Source organism: Labrus bergylta, chromosome 5 (genome assembly GCF_963930695.1).
Source record: "Labrus bergylta chromosome 5, fLabBer1.1, whole genome shotgun sequence".
Taxonomy (NCBI): Eukaryota; Metazoa; Chordata; class Actinopteri; order Labriformes; family Labridae; genus Labrus; species Labrus bergylta.
In genome coordinates, this window is record NC_089199.1 from 23,201,898 (window position 1) to 23,225,431 (window position 23,534).

Consider the following 23,534-nt stretch of genomic DNA (forward strand, 5'->3'; position numbering starts at 1 on the left):
TAACAGAGCTGTGACTCAGCGGTACTGTGTGTGTGTGTGTGTGTGTGTGTGCGTGTGTGCGTGTGCGTGTACCCGCCTTCCTGCTTCCTCTCTGTGCAGCTCTCTGATTTCGATTTTCAAATAACCAGTAATGAGTCGGTGTGAAGCCACACGGCTCAGAGTGTTCTCTGTGAGCCTGCTGTGTCACTGTGTTTCTGTCACAGGATGGACATGACTGATGAAGTGTCTGTAACTACTTTGAATAAGTATTAAAGATGCACCCATGTTTCAGTTGAACATCAGAATCAGCCAATGACGGCCCTGTTGACAAAGATCTGCCCATTGGGAAATAATGTAGAATGCACTGATGTAGTCGATGTTTATCTGATGTGGAACGCTGGTTTTCCTCCCTGCTGATCCAGAGGAGATGGTTTTTATTGGGCAGCAGACGTCTCTGATTTGTTTTCAGTTGTGAAAGAAAATGTCGGCAGCGTGCGAGTCTTACAACATCTCTGAGGAAGATCAGCGACATGCAGACATGTTCCAGTCACATCTGAAGAGGAGGGGCTATGTTTAACTAAATCTATCAAATAATGTAGCTCATTTGAAACACAGACACAAAGAAGCCATGAGGAAAACATCTGTATCTGAATGGGCAATCAGCTAAACTGTTATTTTAAACATCAGTTTTGTTGTTAGCGCAGATTTTCAGAGCCGTCCCATCCTTAATAAGTATGATGGTCAAAATCATGTGATGTCAAACAAAATCATGTGATGTCTCCTTGAGCAGAAACGTGCTCAAACTAGGATCAATATTGGAGATGCTTTTGAAAAATGGAGAGAGGTTAGAACGCAGAAAGGTTTACAGACCGATGCAGAGCTGGCTAAACACTGAAGCTTCAGTGTCCACCACATGGCAACCTGCGTGAGCATCAACTCTAGAGAGGAGGGGGCGGGGGGAGAGAGATCTCTGATGTTTAGAATTTAGACTGCAGTACTCATTTCAAATGCTACATGCTCCTTTAACAAAAAAAGTTGCGCATTCATTTGTTTTTGTTGATTTACCAATGATTAATGAACTTGTCGTTGCAGTCTTTGTCTCGTCTCCTGCCTCAGTAAAATAATCCCAGTACTACTAAAAAGTTAAGAGACTCTGCTCTTTATCTTCACGATCTTTAATAATAAAACATGTTTTTTTGGATGAGTTAAATCTGCAGGTTTTTCTGAAAACATTTTCTGAGCCTGTAAAATACAAGTGTGTCTGTGAGTGTGTGTGTGTGTGTTTGTATGAGACAGAGGCTGCAGTTTAACAGGAAGTGTTGTGTCCACATTGACCGACTCCCACAAAGAAACCATTATGAAGGGCTTGGCTCTGCGTGAGTGGGTTAATGTGTGTGTGTGGGGAGATGACAGAGGACTCAGTGTAGCAGTGATGCAGCTCTTTCCCTTCTCTTCTCTGCCTGTGTCAACATTTACATTTCCTCCTGAATGTCTCACCAAACTGAATAAATGATCTCAATGATGTAGTCCAACTTCATTCAGAAATATGAAAAATTATTATTCCTGCAGTCATACTTTAAGAAGCTCTGTAGAAATGACACACAGCTGTGTGACTGAGTGCAAGACAGAGAGAAGATGAATGTTTGATTCAGTGTCAGATTCTGAGTATACAAACTGTAACACACTGTGTAAATGTGTGTGCGTGTGTGTGTGTGCGCGCGTGCACATGAGTGTTTTCATGGGCTCATCAAGTGGTGTTAGAAAGTGGATCTCTTTGTATGAGACGACGACTGTCGCAACATCGTGTGTGTGTTTGAAACCCAACGCTGTCCCATCCAATTAACCGAGGCCGATTGTGAAAGGAGGCGGGCTCTTTCTTACATAATTAATCGACAAAAGGACAAACACACACAAACACACACACACAAACACACACACACAGACCCATGGGTTTAACACACATTACAACACTCGTCATAAGATCTTAATCAGATGGATTTTCCTTAATGTTGAAATGTGAAGCAATGACAGCACGCACACACACACACACACACACTCTGGTTGAGCTCCTGTAACATGCTGATTGTGGACAGACAGACAGATCATTTATTTAACTTGGACGAACCAGATGAATTGTTTGAAAGTTTCAGCACACGTGTTATTTCTCACCTCTTGTCCACGGGAGGCTTTTGAGAGAAAAATAGAAGTAATGAGAATAATAATAGAAAGAAGAAGAAATAATGAGAACGAGATCAATGATCAGCGACAAAAAGAGAAGCATATAAAGAATGACATACTGCAGACCAGGTTTGTCACGGTAACAGGATTCTAAACTCACACAGTAGAACCCGTTTAACCGGTATGTTTTTATGCAAATATCAGAACATTAAAAAAGTCTTGGCTGCTTTTATTTAGGGGAGCAACTTCTAGTGTTTGTTCACTGATTAGCATGTATCTGTGTCTGCCCTCTTACCATCGGGCTTGTTAGCTCATGTACATTTTTAAATATGGCGGCCTGGTCATTGTTGGCGTTTCCCCCGTGCAGAAGAGAGTGAGCCGTAGTGATAACACTGACTGTTTTAAGTCACCTGATTTGTGCTGTTCACCTGCAGCCCGCTCATAAACATTTACAGCTTTACTCTGAAAGATGATTTGGAATCCGTCCATCTCAGTTTCTATCAACATAAAACTCATCATCTGTTGTGATGTTGTTTCAGGTGCCACCAAGGAGATAGGCTCAGCGCTAACCAGGATGTGTATGAGACATCGCAGCATCGAGTCCAAACTCAAACTGTTTACCACGTAAGTAAACACACACACACACACACACACACACACACACACACACACACACACACACACACACACACACACACACACACACACACACACAGATGAGCACTGCATGTGTTATTTACTATGTTGGGATGACAGGTGAAGGTGTGAATGATGACGATGGCACCTTTTATAGTATCTACTGGTGTGGGAACTAGACAGGCTAATTAATGTAAACTGACAAATGCTTGTACCCATGACTGTGTGTGTGTGTGCATATTTTCTTCAGAACAGACGTCCTAATTTAACCCCAGTGTGTCTGTCACTGTCATCGCTGAAACATCAGAACTGTTTTTCTGTCATTACTGTGTGTAGTCATTTGAGAAACTGACACACACACACACACACACACACACACACACACACTATGCCCAGCTCTCAGGTTAAACAGTGTGTGTTAGTCATGGATGATTCAGGTTTTTATTACAGTCACGATACTCTAAAGTTTAGAATAATGAGACAAAATGATGATGTGTTAAGTTGCATTGATGAACCTACAAAGAACTTGAACCTGAAACGTCTCCTTCCATTTAAGGAGCTGTTTGATGAATACCAGTTTAATGTAGGACTGACAAGATGCCAACAAACGTAGAAACCATTCAAGTTAAAATCAGTGGATATCAATACCTTTTTTGGTTACCACGGCAACAAAAATAATTCCTAGACACCTAATACTGGCCAATTTTTGGTCTTTTATTACCAATGTGTTTAGTCTTAAAGGAGCAATCTGTAATATATTCGCCTAGTGAAATGATAAAGTGAGCTTACTATATGATCAGACATTAAAGAAACATGCCATGTTGAAGTGCTGGCTTCTCTGACAACAATGCAGCAGCCAGTATGTCCTCCTTCTAACTTTAGATTCTGGTCCTGAATGCTCTGGATTTGTTTGGACCAGAGAAGGTAGGCGCTTTTAAGGCGACCCCCCCCGCACGGCCGTTTTGGACACCCCTCGGTTTGCCAGATATGAGAGCAGTTATCAGGTCAAACCAACAGGTGTTGCAGCAATGGAAGCGGGCAAGAGAACTGGTTCAGATAGAAGTGACACGTTAAAAGTTTTGAATCTGTTTTTCTCTCAGAGCTCTCTCAGAAAGTCTCATCACACCGCTCGAGTTAAAGATGGAGGAGTGGAAAAAAGCGGCCAGTCAGCTGGACAAAGACCACGCCAAAGGTATGCCAACATGCAAACACGCACACGCACACACACATTAATGACTTGTATAGAAACAAACCATCCCTCACTGACGTCTCATTTCTGTTGTGTAGAGTACAAAAGGGCCAGAGCGGACATCAAGAAGAAATCCTCAGACACAATCAAACTGCAGAAGAAGGTGAAGAAAGGTAAGAAGAACATCTGTGGGGCTCGAGCAGCAAATCCATCTCACATCCAGCAGGTTTAAATCAGCACTGAAACGTAAACACTGAACCAAAAGTGTCATTTAAGTGATATTGTCATGCAATCAAAGAAGAGCAGTGTGTGAGTGTTTTTACAGAAGCTGAAGCTTGTTTTCTTCTCCAGGTGAAGATACCTTCTTAGCGTTAAAACCATCTTCTACAGAGTGAGATAATCCTTCATAGTAAACATGCAGAGACTGTTTGATCCCATCCTCACTGTGCGGAGATTTCAGATCTGAGCTGCTGTGTTGTGTTACGCTCCGTCTCCTGTCAGTCTCCCGACACCCAGAGGCAAAAAGTAATCCCTCTGAAACGTGTTTCTCTGACGACGTCACTGACACACACGTAGGTTTTACTCAGTTTTGGTTTGAAGTCAGGAAAGAAGGTTTCTCTTTTTTCTTTATTGTTGGTTTGAAACTAAGCTATCTCTGCCGATCAGAGATGAATAATCTTTCTATTTCTTCTCTAGTCTCCTGAGGTAAGAAGTGACAAAGCAACTGAGGGCCAGATTTACTAAGCTCCCAATTAAAGAGTACTAAATTGCGTGTTCACTCCAAAAGTTTGCACGTTTGGTTGCTGGGCGTTTTGCGGGTGATCTACTAAGAAAATTTGCGTGAATGACAACAGGTGCAAACCTTGTGGAGGCGGAACTGTTTAAGTTAGGTTTTTGATTGTTCTACTGGTTTACATCACAGAGAGTTTGGACAGAAAGCAGGATGACTGCAAGCGCAAAATATGTATTAGTGGGAGAGGCAAATAAACGCACAATACTTTCGAGTTATAGGATATAAATCTGAATATTACAAAGAAGCAGCGGGCTTTAGCGGGAGGAGACGAGCGCATTGTGGAGAGGAGCGCACCAGAGGGGGCGAGTTGGGGGAGAGACGTGCAACCCTAGAAAAAGGAAATCCCCAGTTTAAAATGTAATGTTGGCGAAAAGAGGGAAATAGGAAGACATAAATGTCAATGTTGAAATTCTATAGAATGCAGAGGCTGTGAATGTTCAGTTTTCTTTGGCTATATATATATGGCAACAATATCCTGTAGTTTCATCATGGTGTTTCTCTTCCTTAACGATTAGAATATTAAATCAAATGAAAAAATAAATGCATGCCATTTATTTATTTACCTAACTTAAAAAATAAATGCATGCCATTTATTTTTCTGTCATTTGAAAGATGTAAACACGTGGGGAAAAACGGGATCTTTATGCCTTCTTTTGTTGTTCCTATGTCTCCTCCTAACTTCAATAACAGCAGCCTGTTGTGCGCAACGCTGGTCTCCTGGGTTAACACGTTCTTTTCAAAGGTGTTAAATTCAGACACCGTCACGATCACCGCAATTTTTGTCAGGCTTAGTAAATCGCAATGCGTGTACTAACTTAACTTGTTTGCATTTTCTCCTCCCAGTATTTTGCACTTTGGGGCAGATTCGCCCCATATTGCATATTCATTAAGGCAAACGGACTAAATGGTCAATGCGTGTTGTTTTGCTCATTTGAAAGACGCAATCCTCACTGCATTAGTAGATCAGATAGCACTTTTTTTGCTGGTGGTATCAAGTTTGCACACATTTTAAGACACGCAAGCCTTTAGTAAATCTGGGCCTGAGACCGCTATATGACGCTATACTGAGAATATTTGTCTTTATATCAATGCTACGTGTAGTTGAACGTAATCACAATCTGAGCTAAAGAGTGGAGAACAGAAAACGTCACTCCCTTTTCATCTTTAATGTTTGTGACTCTTCAGTTTACAAAGACTATCAGTGCAGATCTCGCTCTGTTGTAACCTAGGCAGACTGCCAGCTACTCACCTGGGCCGCACCTATCTCTGCTATCAGAGTGACACACCCTGTGGTTGCCATGGTTTCACCTAGCCTCCCTATCCCATAATCAAAGAGACCGAAGGCTCGCCAAGAGAGACGACAGATCGACTTAAACGGTAGAAATAGAACAGAAACGCCCAAACACGAGCACACAAACACACATTTATACATGTGTAAACACACACACACACACACACCACAATCAAAATGTAACCTCGAGGCCCTTACACAAATGTCCTCCCTTCTCTTCTGTGTCTGTGCAAATCCACAGACACAGAAATAGTCTCCACACACACACACACACACACACACACACACACACACACACACACACACACACACACACACAGTCTCAGACACGCCCATGGTACACAGAGTGATTTCTGATGTGGCTTTAACATCTCTGAACACGTTTTTCTTCTGTGGATCTTTTTTCTTTCTTTCCTCACTCAGGTCAATTTTTCACATTAGAAATAATCTAAATATTTGTAAAAAGTCACTTTGCATCTAAAACATCTGGATAAATAACACATTGTGATATCCCTCAGATAGATAGGTAGATATTTTATTGAGCTTGAGGGAAATTCAAAGATTATCTGATCAGTGTCTGTCAGCGCCCTCCTTTAAGAAAATTAAACTCATCAGGATTAAATCAACAACCAATCAGGGCAAGCTTTCACTTAACCAGCCAATCACGGTGATTCTTGTGAATGTTGGTGTTGCAGACTTGCTATAACAGACAGATAGATAATACTTTATTCTCCGACGTAGTCTGACATTTGCCTTGCGTCACAGCGGCTCTGTTTGCGGCACAACAATTAAGACAGGAAACAAAGATACAAACATTTGACACAACACTCAAACACAACACAACACTCCAGATATAAACATTAGAAACAACACTCAAACGCCAAACAAATGCCCAGAGGCCCTAAACGTGCTTTGGTCGAGGATTCAGCTCCACATTCAATTTTAGGATTGATTGGTGAACAAAAGAGTGTTTCAGTCTGACCTGTGCAACAACGTTTGGAATGTTCATGTTGCTAAGTGCCACTTCAATGTTCCCCAACAAACTTGAATCACTTTTATGGACTACAGATTAGCTTTAGCTGTTGTGCTAATCCTGGCACATTAACCTGTAATGCTAATATTTGAATATTAATGTGCTCCGTTTTAATGAAGTTAATTCAATAAATACCTACCCCCCCTCCCCGTGATGAAACATGATCTATATATATATATTTAAAACTGACTTTAAAGGTTTAATCATAGAACAGCTTTTCTTTGATTTCACTTCAACTTAAGTTTGTCTAACCGGATCTCGAATATATCATAGCAAGAATGAAGGATTATTTTCTGTTTTGTATTCATATAAAGTCAGGAGAAAATTCAAAAAAAAAAAAAGTTTAAATATCTAAAAAACTGAACAAGACAATGAAAGAACTGATGAGTATCTGTAGATGTTTTTGAGGACTGCAGGACTGCCACGCTTAAAGAGACAGAGCCTCAGCTTCACATGTTGTCACCACGGAATGACACACACACGAACACACACCATTTCCCCTCACAGTGAACCAAAACTGTTTCTGCACTCTCACCAATCAAGACCTCACATGGTAATTGTCCTGCTCTACACAAGTGTGTGTGAGTGTGAGTGTGTGTATGTCAGTGTGTGTCCTATAATCAGTAAGGACAGACGGAGAATAAACGGTCGTAGCTGTTGTGGGTTAAAGAAAACTTCTCCAAACACAAGTCATTTTCTCTCTCTGCCGTCGACTCTTTGTTCAGCTCTTGTCAGATCATAATGAATCTCTTTATTACATAAATTGTTTGATTCAATGAGACCGAGTTAATCAAACTCCTAGTTTGTTTTCATCAAAGTTACATTTTGCATTTTTAATGCTCTATTTTTAACAACTGATTTTCTGTTTTCAAATCTGCAAAAAATCACAAACTCAGGTTTAGTACCAGATTTAGGTAAACAAACAAACATAAGAGACTGAGTTCACCTCAGTTCAGTCTCATTGGACAGAAACATCGGCAGTTTACTGTTTCAATGAAAGACAAGATAAACATCTGGCGCATCACTAATGCTTTCGTGTGTGTGTGTGTGTGTGTGTGTGTGTGTGTGTGTGTGTGTGTGTGTGTGTGTGTGTGTGTGTGTGTGTGTGTGTGTGTGTGTGTGTGTGTGTGTGTGTGTGTGTGTGTGTGTGTGTGTGTGTGTGTGTGTGTGTGTGTGTGTGTGTGTGTGTGTGTGTGTGTGTGTGTGTGTGTGTGTGTGTGTGTGTGTGTGTGTGTGTGTGTGTGTGTGTGTGTGTGTGTGTGTGTGTGTGTGTGTGTGTGTGTGTGTGTGTGTGTGTGTGTGTGTGTGTGTGTGTGTGTGTGTGTGTGTGTGTGTGTGTGTGTGTGTGTGTGTACTCTGTCATTATGCGGTGTGTGTGACCACTTCAGATTGGGAATCTCCTTCTTCTTAGAAAGACAGATTAATGACAAGAAGAAGAGCACAGCTCATCAGGAGGTTTTCTCCTTTACTTATTATCTTTTCTCATTATTTGTTTTTTTTTTTGTTTAAACGATCGGACACACTGGATTCTCTGAAGAAATATTTCCTCCTGAAAAAACAAAGTTAGCTACCGACCTGTTCCTGCATAGGCTGCATAGAGAAGAGGAAGAGGTGTAGGACAAGACAACTATGGAGGGAGGAGTTGAAGTCATCCTCTCCATGACTTGGCAGCGGTCACTGTGGTTAGAAACATTAAGCGAGGAGAAGAGAGGAGGAGGGAAACAAGAACTCCCATGTTTATAATGACAGAGACATAAAAAGGAGATGAAAAACTGGAAAGAGGAGTAGAAAGATGTTTGAAATGGAAGAAAAGATGATGGATGATGTACTCATTCTCAAAAGGTTGAGTTAAAGAGAAGAAGGGGGGGTGTTGGAAGGGAAAAAAAGATGGTGTCATGATTCTAAAAAAGAGAAAGAAGAAACGGATAACAAAGGAAGAGGAGAAGACAACACAAGAGAAGCATGGAGGAGGTCAAAAGAGGACGAAGAGAAGCTGGGAATAAAACGAGGGAAAAGCAAAACAGAAGAGGTCAGATGGAGATAAGAGGAGAAGAAAAGAGGACAGAGAGGAGGAGAGAAGAGGACAGAGGAGGAGAGAAGAGGACAAAAGTGGACGGAGAGGAGGAGAGAGAGGAGGAGAGAAGAGGACAGAGAGGAGGAGGAGAAGAAAAGAGGACAGAAGAGGACAGCGAGAAGGAGAGAAGAGGACAGAGAGGAGGAGAGAAGAGGACGGAAGTGGACAGAGAGGAGGAGAGGAGGAGATTAGGAGAGGAGAGAAGAGGACAGAGAGGAGGAGAGAAGAGAACAGAGGAGGAGAGAAGAGGACAGAAGTGGACAGAGAGGACGAGAGAAGATGAGAGAGAGGAGGAGATAAGGAGAGGAGAGAAGAGGACAGAGGGGAGGAGAGAAGTGGAGAGAGGGGAGTCGTGGGGTTAAAGGAGGTCGAGTTCATCACACGCTGACATTTAAATCTGCAGGCTCTTTTTGCACACAGCTGCTCCGTGTCTCGACCTTCTGCAGAAAGCTCCACGTAAACTTGTTGATCGTGTTAGCTACCCCATCACCTGTCTGACATTGATGACATCATCACTGTGTGACTCAAACGGTCTAGACTGCTGGATGAATGAGCCATTAAAAGCAGCAGGTTACATTAAGACGATGTAAATAAGAGATCAGCTGTTTGGAGGTGTGAGTCATGATGGTTAAAAACAAAGTTGAAAAAGTGCATCAGAAGGATCCTTAAAGGTCCCGACTATAGGTGATAGGTGATTAATGTGGTGAGTCGTCTGGACCCACAGGTGGTGATTAGAGTCAGTCCCATTGAGATCAAATGGGTGTTGCTTGTTTGACAGACGATGTGGTATGGGATGTGAAAGCCACGGCAACAAGAGAAGCCCACCTTCTCATTTGTTGTGGACACGTTACGTTGCATTGATTGACTTAAATCAGAATGGGGCTGAATGTGTGTTAGCTTTTCAGACTGTTTTGAATATTTTCAGCAAAGTCAGACACATCAGAGTCTGCAGAAAAAGACCCATGATCTCTTTCTCCAAGTCTCACAGAGCGACTATAAAGGAACCTCCAAACCTTTTTGGAAACACTACACACACACACACACACACACACACACACACACACACACACACACACACACACACACACACACACACACACACACACCCCGCACACGTTGTTTTTACAGAACATTTCTCAGCTGGTGAGAATCAGCGCCGCCTGAACTGTGTTTCACCTTTAAACGGACTGAATGAGTCCACTCTGCACACAGCCGAGCGTCCAGTCCTGCTCTTTGTGTTTTTGTGGGTGGCGTGCCAGAGTCTTGTAGAAACAGTCTGACAACACACGGCCTGTGTGTGTGTGTGTGTGTGTGTGTGTGTGTGTGTGTGTGTGTCAGTGTGTGAGTGTTTCCACAGAGGCCAGACATCAGACAGACTAACGCTGACACTGAGCTTCTTTTAGCAGCGTGAAAATAACCCTCTGTACTCTCCATGCTCCTACACACACACACACACACACACACACACACCTGAGAAGGGATTGTGTATAGGTAGAGCTTTATGACACAGTCTGCACTGTGTGTGTGTGTGTGTGTGTGTGTGTGTGTGTGTGTGTGTGCCTGTGGAAACCCCTCTCTCTATTTTCCATGACATTTTCTGTCTGTCTCTGTTTCTTTCCCTCTCTCTCTTCTTTCCCAGCTATAATAAGTTAAACTTTTTTTCATATTTGCTCAAAACATATCTCAGCATTTGATGAAGAACAACTGAGCAATAATCAGGTGAACAAAAGCAGGGTTGTTGTCTTTTTTCAGCCCAAACAATAATGCTGCGTTCAAGTGAAAGTGGGAAACAGTGATGGGAAAAAAGAAATATACATCCTCTAATGAAGCACTGGAAGTTGACAAGCTCGATTAGCTCTTATGGCTAACAGCCTTTACTGCTTATGTGGGGTTGTGCATCACCATTTTTCATGAGGCTAAAAACGTAGTAATAATAACTCTCTTTGTATTTCACCTTTTGACTCCTCCCTACACGCTCCTATTTTTACTCTCAGTGCACGACATGTTTCCACAGCTGGGTGGTCCGCAGGTCAGACCTGCTCGGCCTCTCAGTCCGTCTCTACCTGCAGGTCTGAACCCACCAGACCACAACCAGAACCAGACCCGCAGTCAAACACACACAGCTACACTTCAGCTCAGTCTGCGTCCGTCCACATCACAGGTCTTCAGCCTGTTTTCACCGGGGAGATCTTTTGAAAGAGAGAGACTGTAGGCGGACGGCCCCACTCTCTCTCTTCAGTATCTCTGAGAAAAAAAAAACGGCACAAGAAGCCCAAAAAGAAACCTTAAAAAAAGTTCTATGTTCACGTTGTTTGACTCAAACAGGGTAAAAAGGCTGTGATCACTGCATGGGTGAGAGAAACATCTGACACTGTGTGTTTGTCTTCTCCTGGTGCCATTACATCAGCTGTGTAGGGTTGTGTCGCCCTCTGCTGGTAGGATAATTGTATTACAACTTGAGTGAGTGTTGTTTGCTCCTCTGAGATGTTAAATAAAAGTCTATTCTCTCTGTAAGACTTTAAGATATTGAGTGTTCTCAGGGTGTCAGGACTTTATTTTAAACGTTCATTTTCTTTGAAGAGGAAATATTATAGCCCTTTTTCACCTTTTCAAACAGTCCCTTGTGTTTTAATAATGTTGAGCAGGTAGGCCTTCTACTGCACAGGTTCTGCATATTGACCTCATGTCGTCCTGTAAAGAAATTGCTCTATCCTTCAGTATGTTGTCTCGTCTCACCTGAAATAAGTAGACTTTTATTTTTGATTTAAGAGCGGAAATCCACTGTGGTCCTCTGAGGAGCTGAGTGAGCACCAACCCGGAGCTTCATCAGTTTTCTGTGTGTGTTTGTGTGCAGGGAAGGACGAGGCTCGGGGTCAGCTGGACAGCGCTCTGCAGGACGTAAATGTGCGTTACGCCGTCCTGGAGGAGACGGAGAAACGTGCCGTGTGCCGAGCTCTGATAGAAGAACGAGCTCGATACTGCGGCTTCGTCAGCATGCTGAAGCCCGTGCTGGTCAGTACAGTGTGCGCGTGTGTGTGTGTTTGTGTGTGTGTGTGTGTGTGTGTGATGGATGTGATAGCCTGTCTGACTTTTCTATTCCACGTGTTCAACAACAAGACATTTATCTTTAAAGAAATACAGATCTTCATTCATATCTTTAACACAAAGAGACGTATCTGACAGCATGCAGAATGTTCCTGCAGTATGTGCTCAGGCCGTAGTATTGAAACAGACTAAACATTAACGTGTGTGTGTGTGTGCGTGTGTAGGACCATGAGATCAACATGCTGGGTGAGGTGACACACCTGCAGACGATTCTGGAAGATCTGACCAACCTGACAGCCGAGCCCAACAAACTCCCAGCAGCCAGCGAGCAGGTAGTTCCTCTTTAACTCTGATGCAGGAGGATGAAAGGATGGTGTCAAAATGTATTTTTCTTCCATGGGATTTGTTGAAAATGAGTGGTGTGCTGCAGCCAGGAACTTGAACTTTTTTTTTACATCTTTTTCTGTCAGGTGATTTTGGACCTGAAAGGTTCTGACTTCAACTACACCTATCAGACACCTCCAGCGTCTCCTAGTAACACTATGTCCAGGAAGAGCAGCATCAGCAGGTAACACACACACACACAACACACACACACACACACACACACACACACACTTATGTCACTGCAGGTTTACTATATACTAAACTTCCAGCAGCATAATACAATCAATACAATATCTAATTAGTCCTAACTTCAGTTGTGTCGTTTGGTTGCCATGGAGACGTATGGGTCACCCTAAATGGTAGATCGTTACGTCCAAACTAGCCAAAATATTGTCGCAGATAAGATGTTTTCACTGAGCAGCAAATCATTCAAAGGCATTTTTAAAATTCAGCTTTCATCACAGCAGCTGTGGTTCAGTGGTAGAGTCGGTCATATCCCACCTTTCCAAACCATCACCATGACAACCGTATTTTACGGAGGACTTTACACCTTCTAGGAGCTATTAGGTATAACTGCTGCCTACGTTTGAACGATCTCAGCTGGTGCAGCACCTTATGTGTCTGAGCGAGAACTCTGTCGTGAGTTAGAAGTTGTGTTCAAACTAGGCTACGTTTGAACACAAAGCTGGTGCATTCAGGTACAGCTGTTTTATTTGTTAATTGGAGTGTTTAATGTACGCTCTTGTGTGTTTGTGTAGTAACTACCAGTCAGTGAGACACGTTCCCTCTTTGGACTCCATCAGCTGTGCTGTCGACGGAGTTCACATCCAGGTATCACACACTCTCTCTCACACACACACACACACACACACACACACACACACACACACACACACACACACACACACACACACACACAGCCCAAAGACAGAACAGTTTCTGTCTTTTTTCACATAAAAAACAGACTTTTTACTGAGGAAAGCAAATCAATCTGTCAGAAAGTGTCTCATAGACGTTTTCCCCTCAGCAGAAAGACTTTCACTTCTCTGATAGTCATCACATCATCTGTTTGATACATTTATATGATTAGTGTGTTTTTGACTGTTTCAAATGTGATGATTTTGCAAGAAATCTAAAATCTGCATGAAATTGAAATGACACAAGTCCAAATATATTCAGAAGCCACATCAAATTTTAATTCTTGGACGGATTTAGCACCAAATATTCTGAACACCATTGTTCAGCCAACTCAGATTAAACCAGGAAGTGAGTGCACATGTTTTTATTGTTTTTATTATTAGTTGTACCCATCAGAGTGTATTAATGAGACTCACAAACTCACCTGAAATCACCACCTTTTAATCCAGTATAATTCTGTGTTAGCATGTTTTACATATTAAAAGAACATTTCACTCAAATATAACACCTCCACAGCCCCACACACGAGACACTCCTGCAGACCCTCAACCATTAAAATGACACTGTTAGCTTTAAGGACCTTCAAAAAAAAAAAAAAAAAAAGAAGTGACGAGGACCACACACACCGCTCTGACCTCTTCCTGTGTGTAGCGCTGCTCCTCCCCCTATCTGCTGATTGGCTGCGACGAAACCGGGCGGTCCCTCAGCGAGGGGAACTCCCCCTCTCGCCTCGGCCGTCAGGGCAGCCGTGGTCGCTATGGTTACGGCGCTGGCCACGGGCCCCGGCCTGCGTTGAGTCGCCGCGTTAGCCGCAGGGACTTGATCACCGTGAGAAAAAAACTATTTTTACATCCCACCCAACCCACCCCCGAGTTCAGTCCTGTGTTTTTATCATGGTGTGAGCGTTTTGTCCTCCATCGGTTCATATGTGACCGACTCCATCTTGCATCGCTCCTGGCAGTTTGAACGTTTATCCCTCATGTTTACGTCTCTGGTTTCATCCACTCCAGATAAACCTCATAAATCTCCAACTCGGCTTACATCCCATGAAGTCATTCAAGAAGTCATTTTGAACCCTCCTCCTTTTACATCAGACTTCTGTACATGTTTGTTTCTGTGCAGTGATGAGGTGTTGTGTTTACATCCTGGTCCTGGTTGTTTCCTGCCCTTTCAGCATCATTTCCTCTCAATATGTCCTCTGTGTCTCTGACTGGTCTGACGCACTGTGTGGTCCTCAGTCTGTATCTGGATCAAGACTTTAGGGCCTTCTTTCACTTCTGATCATTCTTATTTTTGTTGTCAGTCCGTCCAAATTCCAAGAGTCCTTTAGAGACGACAAAAGGATCTATTACGATCGATCACAAGTAGATTATTCTCACTTCACTCAGGAAGGTAGTCATCCCTTGAGCAGGTGAGGTCGAGGCTGTTGTACATCTTTCCCACTTTAATGTCCTGTGCTTTACAAGTCGGAGAGCAGGCCTTTTGAGTGGAGAAGCTTGCTGTCTCCTGTTTACCTTTATTACTGTAAAACCCCCTGAAGTCGTGCCTCATAAAAGTAGCAGAGAAGAGCATTTAACCCTGATGATTAAAGGGATACTTCACCCGTTGAAACATGAATCTGTTTTGAAATTGGGTCATATATGTAGAAGAAATGTGAAATACATTTTGAAGTTGGTACCTTCTTGACCGAGAAAAGGCAGAAAGTGTCTTTTTGGCTCATGTGGATGAAAGACACCAAATCCCAGAATGCACAGCACCGCAGACCACTCCCACTAAGGTCAGGTTTACAGAAATATTTACTTTACATGTAAGGCCCTTTCCTCAACTGATTCCGAGATTTCTTCCAGAACGAATTGGTATCTTGGAATTTCCCGGCGGCCAGCGGCGGCAACAGCTTCCAGTGGCGCAAAATGACGATTTTTGCGTCATCGGAAGCTCCTTTTCAGACTTAAAAATACAAAGATTTCCCATCTCAGGGTAAAATGAGGGCGGGATGCACGACCATTCAAAAATACTACCCGGTTTCTAATGATACAAAGCTTAATGCAAATGGGTGAAGTATCCCTTTAAGGAGCTGGAACCAGGAAATGTGTCCCAGTTTGGCGTTTCTCTTCTCATTCAGTCTTAATCTACAATCTCAGTACGTTTGACCTCCCCTCTGCATGTCATCACCTTCTCCTGCGCTACAGACTCAACCACACCTCATCCCACTGTAACACCTCCACGTATCTCATTTAAATCTGCTGTAACTTCCACGGGTGTTGATATTTCTGTTGATGGCGTCTGGTTGTAGATGTGATGATTGTTGTTCCTTATTTCTGGAAAAATGTGTCATAATCTCCTGAAGCTGCTGATTACGATGCTGCACCAACGCTTCATGTGTGATGGGACCGAACCGGATCCTGTTCTGTGTTTTTTTTTGTTGTTGTTGTTGTTTACTCTGTTGTTTACACGTCTGTTAATTGGATTCTGGTTGTTTTGTATCTGACAGGATGCGGTCGGCTCCACCAATCAGCTCGCTGCTGGAGGGAGCGGAGCAGCGGAGAACGGCTTATTAGCCCCCCCACAGAACGCATACACACACCATGGAGAGAGAGCCCGAACCCTCTCTGCGTCTGGGAAGGTAACACACACACACACACACACACACACACACACACACACACACACACACACACACACACACACACAAGAAGCCACATGTCGGAATCGAGTTAGGGCTGCCCGCCTCTGTACATGGGGCGCGTGAACTAACCACTAGGCCACTGGAGCACCAAAAACTGCCATGCTTTGGATGTAAAATTTAGTAAACATATCACCTCACCGTCCTCCATACCTCTCTCTCCTCATCTCTTCATTTCTCTCTCTCTCTCTCAGTCTTGCTCTGCCCGGGATCAGCTGGCGTTGACGCTGGGTGCGTTGAATTCGGACGCCCAGAGGAGCAGCCGGGACTCTCTGCACTGCTCCAGCGGCTACAGCACTCAAACCACCACCCCATCCTGCTCCGAGGACACCATACACACACACAGTAAGAACACACACACACACACACACACACACACACACACACACACACACACACACACACACACACACACACACACACACACACACACACACACACACACACACACAAAACATACACACACACACACACACACGAAAGCATTAGTGATGCCCCAGATGTTTATCTTGTCTTTCATTGAAACAGTAAACTGCCGATGTTTCTGTCCAATGAGACTGAACTGAGGTGAACTCACATAAAACCAACACAATTATTCTCCAAATATCAAGTCTGTAAATATCAAAGCATCGCTGGTTTTCATGCCGCTGCAAGAATTTATGGGAAAAATCAACAGAAACAAGTTTTAAAAAAAGAGAGATGAGAAACAAACACACCCTCCAGCAGGGAGCTTAAACACGAGTCAAACATCTGTATTATGACTCACTCTCTCAGCTGTTCCTTCTGGTTTCTGTCTGGATTAAACTGATTTTATTCACCTGTCTGCTCTCTTACATCTTCTCTGGTTTCTTCTGTGTTTCTTTGTTATACTGGTGAACTCTCTCCTCTCTCTCTGCTTTTCTGCTGTGGATTTCAGTAGCCTGTTTGTGTGTTTTCTCGGCTAAACTTCCTCCCTTCTCTTCCAGCTGTGAGGAGAGATCCTCCAATCTATGGTAGGTCTCTCTCTGTCCATCCGCTTGTCTGCCTGTCTACATGTCTGCCTGCCCGTCCGTCCGTCTGTCTGTTTTACACACACATGGACTCCTGACATTTTATAAATAACTTCAGGACATTCAGGTCCTAATATCATCTGAAATTACCTTGTGCACGTGCACCTCAAAGAGGGAGATTATCTGTCCCGGTGTAGGTACCAGATGTGCCCGGGTGGTCACATCAGCTTCTCCTTCGCCCGCGCCTGTATGATGATGTCGCACATTGTGATTGGCTGTCAGAGAGTCTCCTCATGAAAGAGGAAGAACTCAAAAACAAAGCGTACAAACTAACCTTTAACATCCCACGGTTGATGAAAGTCCCTGTCTGAATTGAATGTTTGTAATGACGCCCCCTACTGGTAAGAGACAGTACGCCTCCTGTAGCATGTTTCACTCAATTACACCGCTCTTGTATTTCCTGGTAAAAATTCTCCTTAGATTTATTATTTATTTATTTTATTTATTTGCTTATTTTGTCAGGGGCAGTGTACAGCCAGTTAGCTTTACCAGAGTTAGCTATAAGCTAATTTACATCTGTAGTCCCTGGGCAGGAGACAGAAACAGCGTCTCCATAGATCCATCTGTGAACTCTCCGACAAACAGCCAATCACAAAGCGCTACATCATCATATGTACCTTCAGTCGATCATGTTGTGTATCGTCCATGAGTCAGTGATGTTTCTGTGTTCCTGCTGTCAGACGAGGAGATTCAAACTTTGAATTAAATGTCATCAAGATAATCCGGCTGAATGCAGATCTTATTCCTCTCTCTCTCTCTCTCTCTCGCTCTCTCTCTCTCTCTCTCTCTCTCTCTCTCTCTCTCTCTCTCTCTCTCTCTCTCTCTCCTCCCTCTCTCTCTCCTTCCAGTCGACTACGAGTCCATCTCTCTGCACGGAGACGTCGACTCCATCTCCTTGCATCACCTCTCCCACGGAAACAGCCAATCAGACTTCGACAAATCCTCCACCATCCCCAGGAACTCTGACCTCAGCTTCCAGTACAGGAAGTTCGCTCACTCGAAGCGCCCCGCCTCCACCGTCAGCCTATTGGCCGAGCCGGAGAAGATGGGCGGGTCCGTTCGCCAGCTGCCGTCGTCGTCGCACACGGCGACCATCAGGCGCAAGCCGTCGTCCAAACCGGCGTACCGCAGAGGGACGATCAGCGGAGGAGTTCCCATCCCCATCTCCACGCCGCAGGTTCCCCTCAAAGCTCTCGGAGGGAACGGTGGCAGTGATGAACACGTCTTCTTAGCACCCCCTGCTGGAGGAGCCGGAGGTTTAGGTTACAGTAAACTCTGCACCTCCACACAGAGCCTCAGTGCTTTACCGCCCCCCTCACCGTACTACCAGCTGGTCCCAGGCCAGATGCCCATCCCGGTGCCGGTGCCCACTGTACCCTCCCTGCCACCAGAGGACAGCAACGCCAAGCAGCAGCAACAGAGACAGTACCAGCAACAACAGGCACAGTACCAGCAGCAACTACAGGCACAGTACCAGCAGCAGCAACAACAACAACAACAACAACAACAACAACAGCAGCAACTACAGGAAAAGTACCAGCAGCACCAGCAGCAACAGCAACAGCAACAGCAACTACAGGCGCAGTACCAGCAGCAACAAATCAAACAACAATTAAATCATCAACAACAACGTGGTCAGATCCAGGAGCAAATTCAGATTCAGCAGCAACCGCAGCAGCAATATCAACATCAGCAACAAGTTCAACAACAGCAGCAACCATTGCAACATCTGCATTACCAACAGGACCCGTATCAGCAGCAGCAGAAACAGAAGGTCTTCCAGCAGCAGCACCAGGTGGACTTCCCCGCCCCCGTCTCCCAGGGAGAGCCCCCCGGTCTGGGCCACCACAGCGCTCACTACCAGCCCCATCTCCCTCCACCCTCCAGCCACGAGCAGGAGCCGGAGCAGGTGATCCAAGATGGAGGAGGAGGAGGAGGAGACATGCTGAGCAAGATCAGAGGAGTGCGGCTGAAAAGGACCCTCACTAACGATCGCTCATTCCCCCTCCTGCCCCCGCCGACCAATCACAAATGAGGCTGAATTCTGTTTTGTTTTTTTCCCTGCTTCCTGCTGGACTCTGTAATGACTTTCTGTTATAGACGAACTATTGACAGATTATCGCTGGAACTCGACGTGTGTCTTATTTTTATTTCTAAACTTCTGCTTCCTTTTAGAGATTGTTTGAAACGTTTTCAGACTGCATCGTCTCTAGTTTCAGCAGCGACCATCTTTTTGCCTTTTTTTTTTTTGTTCATGTTTTCTTTTCGCTTGTGCATAAAGTTTCCCGTCTGACCCAGGCTTCCTAGAACTGTTTTAGTTAGAGATCATTTATTCGACACGCAGGACACTTTTTTTTGTGTCTCAGATCCTCTTCAGTCCCGGGCGTGTTTGATTTACCTTCATCTAGACTCCCCGACGGGTGGGGTTTAGAAGTAATCCAGTGCAGTAGATCCACTCTGTCGCATGGTTGAACCATGTGGTGTGTTTGAAGGCTGCGGGTCCGTGTCGGTCTGGTCGTCTCAGAGAGTCAAAAATAAACGGACACTTTGAATTTACTGGATGTAAATGTTGACTCAGTCATAGATTGTATAAATGTTAGAACAAAAAACTTTGGGAGCAGCTTTGGGGGGGGAGGGTTAAACATTTTTGCTTCATGACATTTTCTCTTTGATACCTGAACTGAAGATTTTGATTCTCTCTCATGTGATTTCCTGACATGTCCTCTCCTCTGGGATGCCAAATTATGCCGGCTGCTTTTTGCGCAAAAATGTTTCAAATGTTACTGAGTGTGAATGTTCGGCTCGCTGTGTTTAATAATCATCTGAGAGGAGATGAAGACTGTTTGCATCTTTTAGAGGCAACATGTTGTCAACGATGCACGAAGCACTATCGCTGAGAACAAAGCGGGCTGAGACGCAGAATCACAAAGACTGTGACTGTGATAAAGGGGGGCTGGTCAAACATGCAGGAGGCGTTCAGGCGTGTGAGGATTTGTGGGATTTTGTAAAAGTACACACCATACAAATATGACGACTCTGCGACTGCAACCTAAGAAAATATATTTTTTAATCTCAATAATTTATTTCCTAGAGCCTGAGTCATCAAACATTTTTGAGGCTGATCAGACCAATTCATATATTTTATGCAAACACGTTTGAAAAGTCTGAGATCTGTTCTGAACATGTTTTCATTATTTAGCTTCTCTAGTCTTAGAAACATAAACATGCAAATAGTTAAATTAGAGAATTTATCCGAGGAGTTACTTTCTACGGCGGCCTTAAGCCGACATGCATCGATACATTTTATGGAACTGTTTCCTTGAGTTAACATACCGTACGGCCTGAAATATAAGTCTCACCGGTGTATAAGACGAAGTCTGATTTTGGAGGGAAAAAAGGTTAAACTGTCGTCCTGTGGTGAGGATTTCAGCAAAGTCTAAAATGTTCAGTTTGTGTGCAGCTCTGTCGCTCTGTATGTACGCTTTGTTTTCTCTTTGTGGAGTGTTCTCTCCTATTAGCTGCAGTACGATAGTCGAGCTGTCAGCCTGCGGTGAAAGTTTTCAATCAGTCTTTCAATCGCTCCTCCAAAATGGCTGTGCTTAACGCCTTTGCTTTCCCAAAACTCTGCTGTCTCCATCGAAAGGAAAAAAATAACTCTTCTGTGTGTTTCTGTTTCCATAGCAACAGGATCTGCTTTGTTAAATAAAGAAACCAGATTCTTGAGTTGAACTTTTTTTTAATTTAGCTCCGCTCACCAAAGAAGGACTGAACTTTGAACTTTAAGCGTTTGAACCACAAACGTTTCTGCAGATGAGGGTTTTTTTTTTTTTGCTTGTTTGTTTTTTGTTTCATAAATTAGCTGCTTGAACTTTATTTATCTGCAGAGTTTGGGCTTGAGCTCCAGTAGCTGGTTCTACTTCGGATGCTCCCCAAAAGTTGTAAAATATTTAGATCTGTTAGTTGGTTCAAACTTCTCTTCTGTTGGATTTCCTCTGTGATCTTGTTTTTCTACGTCCGCTGTTTTTTGTTTTGTTTTGGCTTTGTTCACATCTGCAGAAACGTGACAACAATCAGATCACAGATGGTTATAAGTTAAGACTTAACCTCGCTCTTTTCCCCTTACCAAACACAATCATCTAACGTCCTGTGAGTCTAAATAAGAATGAGAACAGACACACATTTGGTAAATGCAGCATTGCCTCTAAAAGTTGCCTCTCGAGCGACAACTTTGTACGATGGTGGAACGCAGGGACGGAGCTATTTTTGAGAAACAGGGTCCTTCTCTTATTTTAACCTCAAAGTTTCTGGAAACTTCGGGGTTGAAATAAGAAGGACAGTTTTAAGAAGAAGAATTAAGAAGAAGGAAAATTAACCAGAGCTGCAAAGAAGGATCATTTTTAAGGATGCATGATAGCCGATATTTTTGCAGATATTTCCCAATGTATTAGACGATGCATAAGAAGTGGGCGTGGATAAAATTATGTCATCGGTTAGTTTGTAAACAACAATTAAAAGTTTGGCTTCTCGCTTGCTGCCATCTTGTTTTTTTTTTGGAGCCAGAAGTGACCATATTTAGACATGAGTGGAGACTTCAGTTACTCTTTCTATTCCCGTTGACGAGATGCAATAAGACTTCCGTAAAGTATCACCTCCTTTATTGTCCGTTCGACTCTGAATGGGTTCAAAGAAATAAACATCAAGCTGTCTTTAAGAAGACTCAAAACTAGAGATTGAGACCATAAACTCATGAAGACAATATTATTTAAACTTCAGATTCATAGAGAATGAGCTTATTTTCTCATATACTTCTACAGAGTCGCCCCCTGCTGGCCATTAACTTCATGTTTGAGACTAAAAGGCTATGTCCACTTGTTCAATACTGCCTTCGTGCAAATATGTGTGCTCGTTTTTTGTTTTTTTTTACATAACTGCTGAGACAATCAAATGTCTTGTCTTTTTTTGTGTGCAAAAAAAAGTTTAAACTCCAAAAATATTCTAGAAGTCTAAAATACTTTCCCGTCTTGTTCCAGCTTTACATTTGAAAGTCTCATTCTGATTCATTGTTTTTAACCGTATATTTTCTGATGGGACATTTAATGCCAGGAACCAAACTTTAAAGTCGCAGTAATTTACCGTTTTTTCTCCTGAATTTCAAACCTCAAGCTTTAGAAAAGATTTCAGTTTTTGTAAAATGATCAAATATTTGAACACAGTTTGGCTCTTTAAACATTTCCCCCGATGTGTGTTTGAGGCTACGCTCAGGATGCCCCGTGTTACTCAAACCCTGGCTATGGCCCAGACTGTAAGCAGAGACCAGCTGCATGCTGGGAAATGCGGTTCAGTCTCTGTTCAGCGTCTGCTCTGTTTTTAGAGAATCTTTTATTTTATTTTCCTGACTCGTGTTGATATTGTCGACTGTAAACAAAGAAATGTTGTTTTCTGCTCAGCTTCTGATGCTCCGTTGAATATTTGATTGATTGATTAGTGGCTGATTGATCGGACCCAATGAGCCCCGCAGCAGCTGTGTGTGTATATATTAGTGCTTCTTTTCCTGGGAGAGATCTAAATCTATCTATAAAAATGTATGTATACATATCCTGATTGTATTTTTGTTGATCTATCAATCAGACGATGTGATGGGACTGGACGCCGCAGCCGCTGGTCGTCACTCGTCGTTTTTTTTGTAGAAAAGCTTTAAAGGAGACCCGGTGAACTTCCTGATGTTTGAGGAGCTAAAATCTGATTGGTCGTCTGACCGCCGAGTAGCGAACAAAACACTCGGCAGACGTAGGGCCGACTTGAAGCAGCCGAATGTAGAAATGTTTTGTTGTTCTTCTCTTGCTGTTCGCTGTGGGATCAATAATAATAATGACGACTGATTCATCCACTCTGCTGGTGCTCTCTTCTTTTTGTGTCCTGTCATCACTACACACCTGAACTGTTCATATCTCATCTTTAATTTTTTAAGGTTTTTTCTGCAGGATATTGAATTAAAAATGTTCTCTTGAATAACAATTCTAAGCGAGAAATGAAATTGTAACATGCACATCAAAATGCAGAGGAGTCCCTAAGAAGATATGGGAAGAATACAAATTAAAATTGAGTTTCCCGCCCACAGAAAACTGTCCCAGGAGCTCGAGAGGGTGTCGCATGCGCACATGATAATGTTTCTGTGCTCATGAGAAAATGTTGCTTGCCCACGATTACATTTCTTGCAATCACTTGAAAAGATTCTGTGTGCATCAAGCGACAACCTCCGCTCTTTTTAAAAATTTAAAA

The 23,534-nt window shown here is 43.3% G+C and overlaps 1 protein-coding gene across 3 annotated transcripts in view; it reads left to right on the forward strand.

Moving 5' to 3' along the window:
• mtss1 (MTSS I-BAR domain containing 1) overlaps nt 1-23,142 on the forward strand; it is a 53,506-nt gene extending 30,364 nt beyond the window's left edge. Inside the window, exons 4-15 of one of the 3 annotated variants that reach the window (XM_065955231.1) lie at nt 2,697-2,781; nt 3,894-3,985; nt 4,081-4,155; nt 12,028-12,185; nt 12,443-12,550; nt 12,689-12,786; nt 13,364-13,436; nt 14,175-14,351; nt 16,015-16,146; nt 16,401-16,551; nt 17,172-17,198; nt 18,104-23,142. In XM_065955231.1, the coding sequence (XP_065811303.1) occupies nt 2,697-2,781; nt 3,894-3,985; nt 4,081-4,155; nt 12,028-12,185; nt 12,443-12,550; nt 12,689-12,786; nt 13,364-13,436; nt 14,175-14,351; nt 16,015-16,146; nt 16,401-16,551; nt 17,172-17,198; nt 18,104-19,290 (2,363 nt within the window). In that variant the 3' untranslated portion in view covers nt 19,291-23,142. The remainder of the gene's footprint in view (nt 1-2,696; nt 2,782-3,893; nt 3,986-4,080; nt 4,156-12,027; nt 12,186-12,442; nt 12,551-12,688; nt 12,787-13,363; nt 13,437-14,174; nt 14,352-16,014; nt 16,147-16,400; nt 16,552-17,171; nt 17,199-18,103) is intronic. The other 2 variants (XM_065955232.1, XM_020652155.3) reach the window with 2 other exon arrangements.
• Nucleotides 23,143-23,534: the final 392 nt, after the last annotated feature.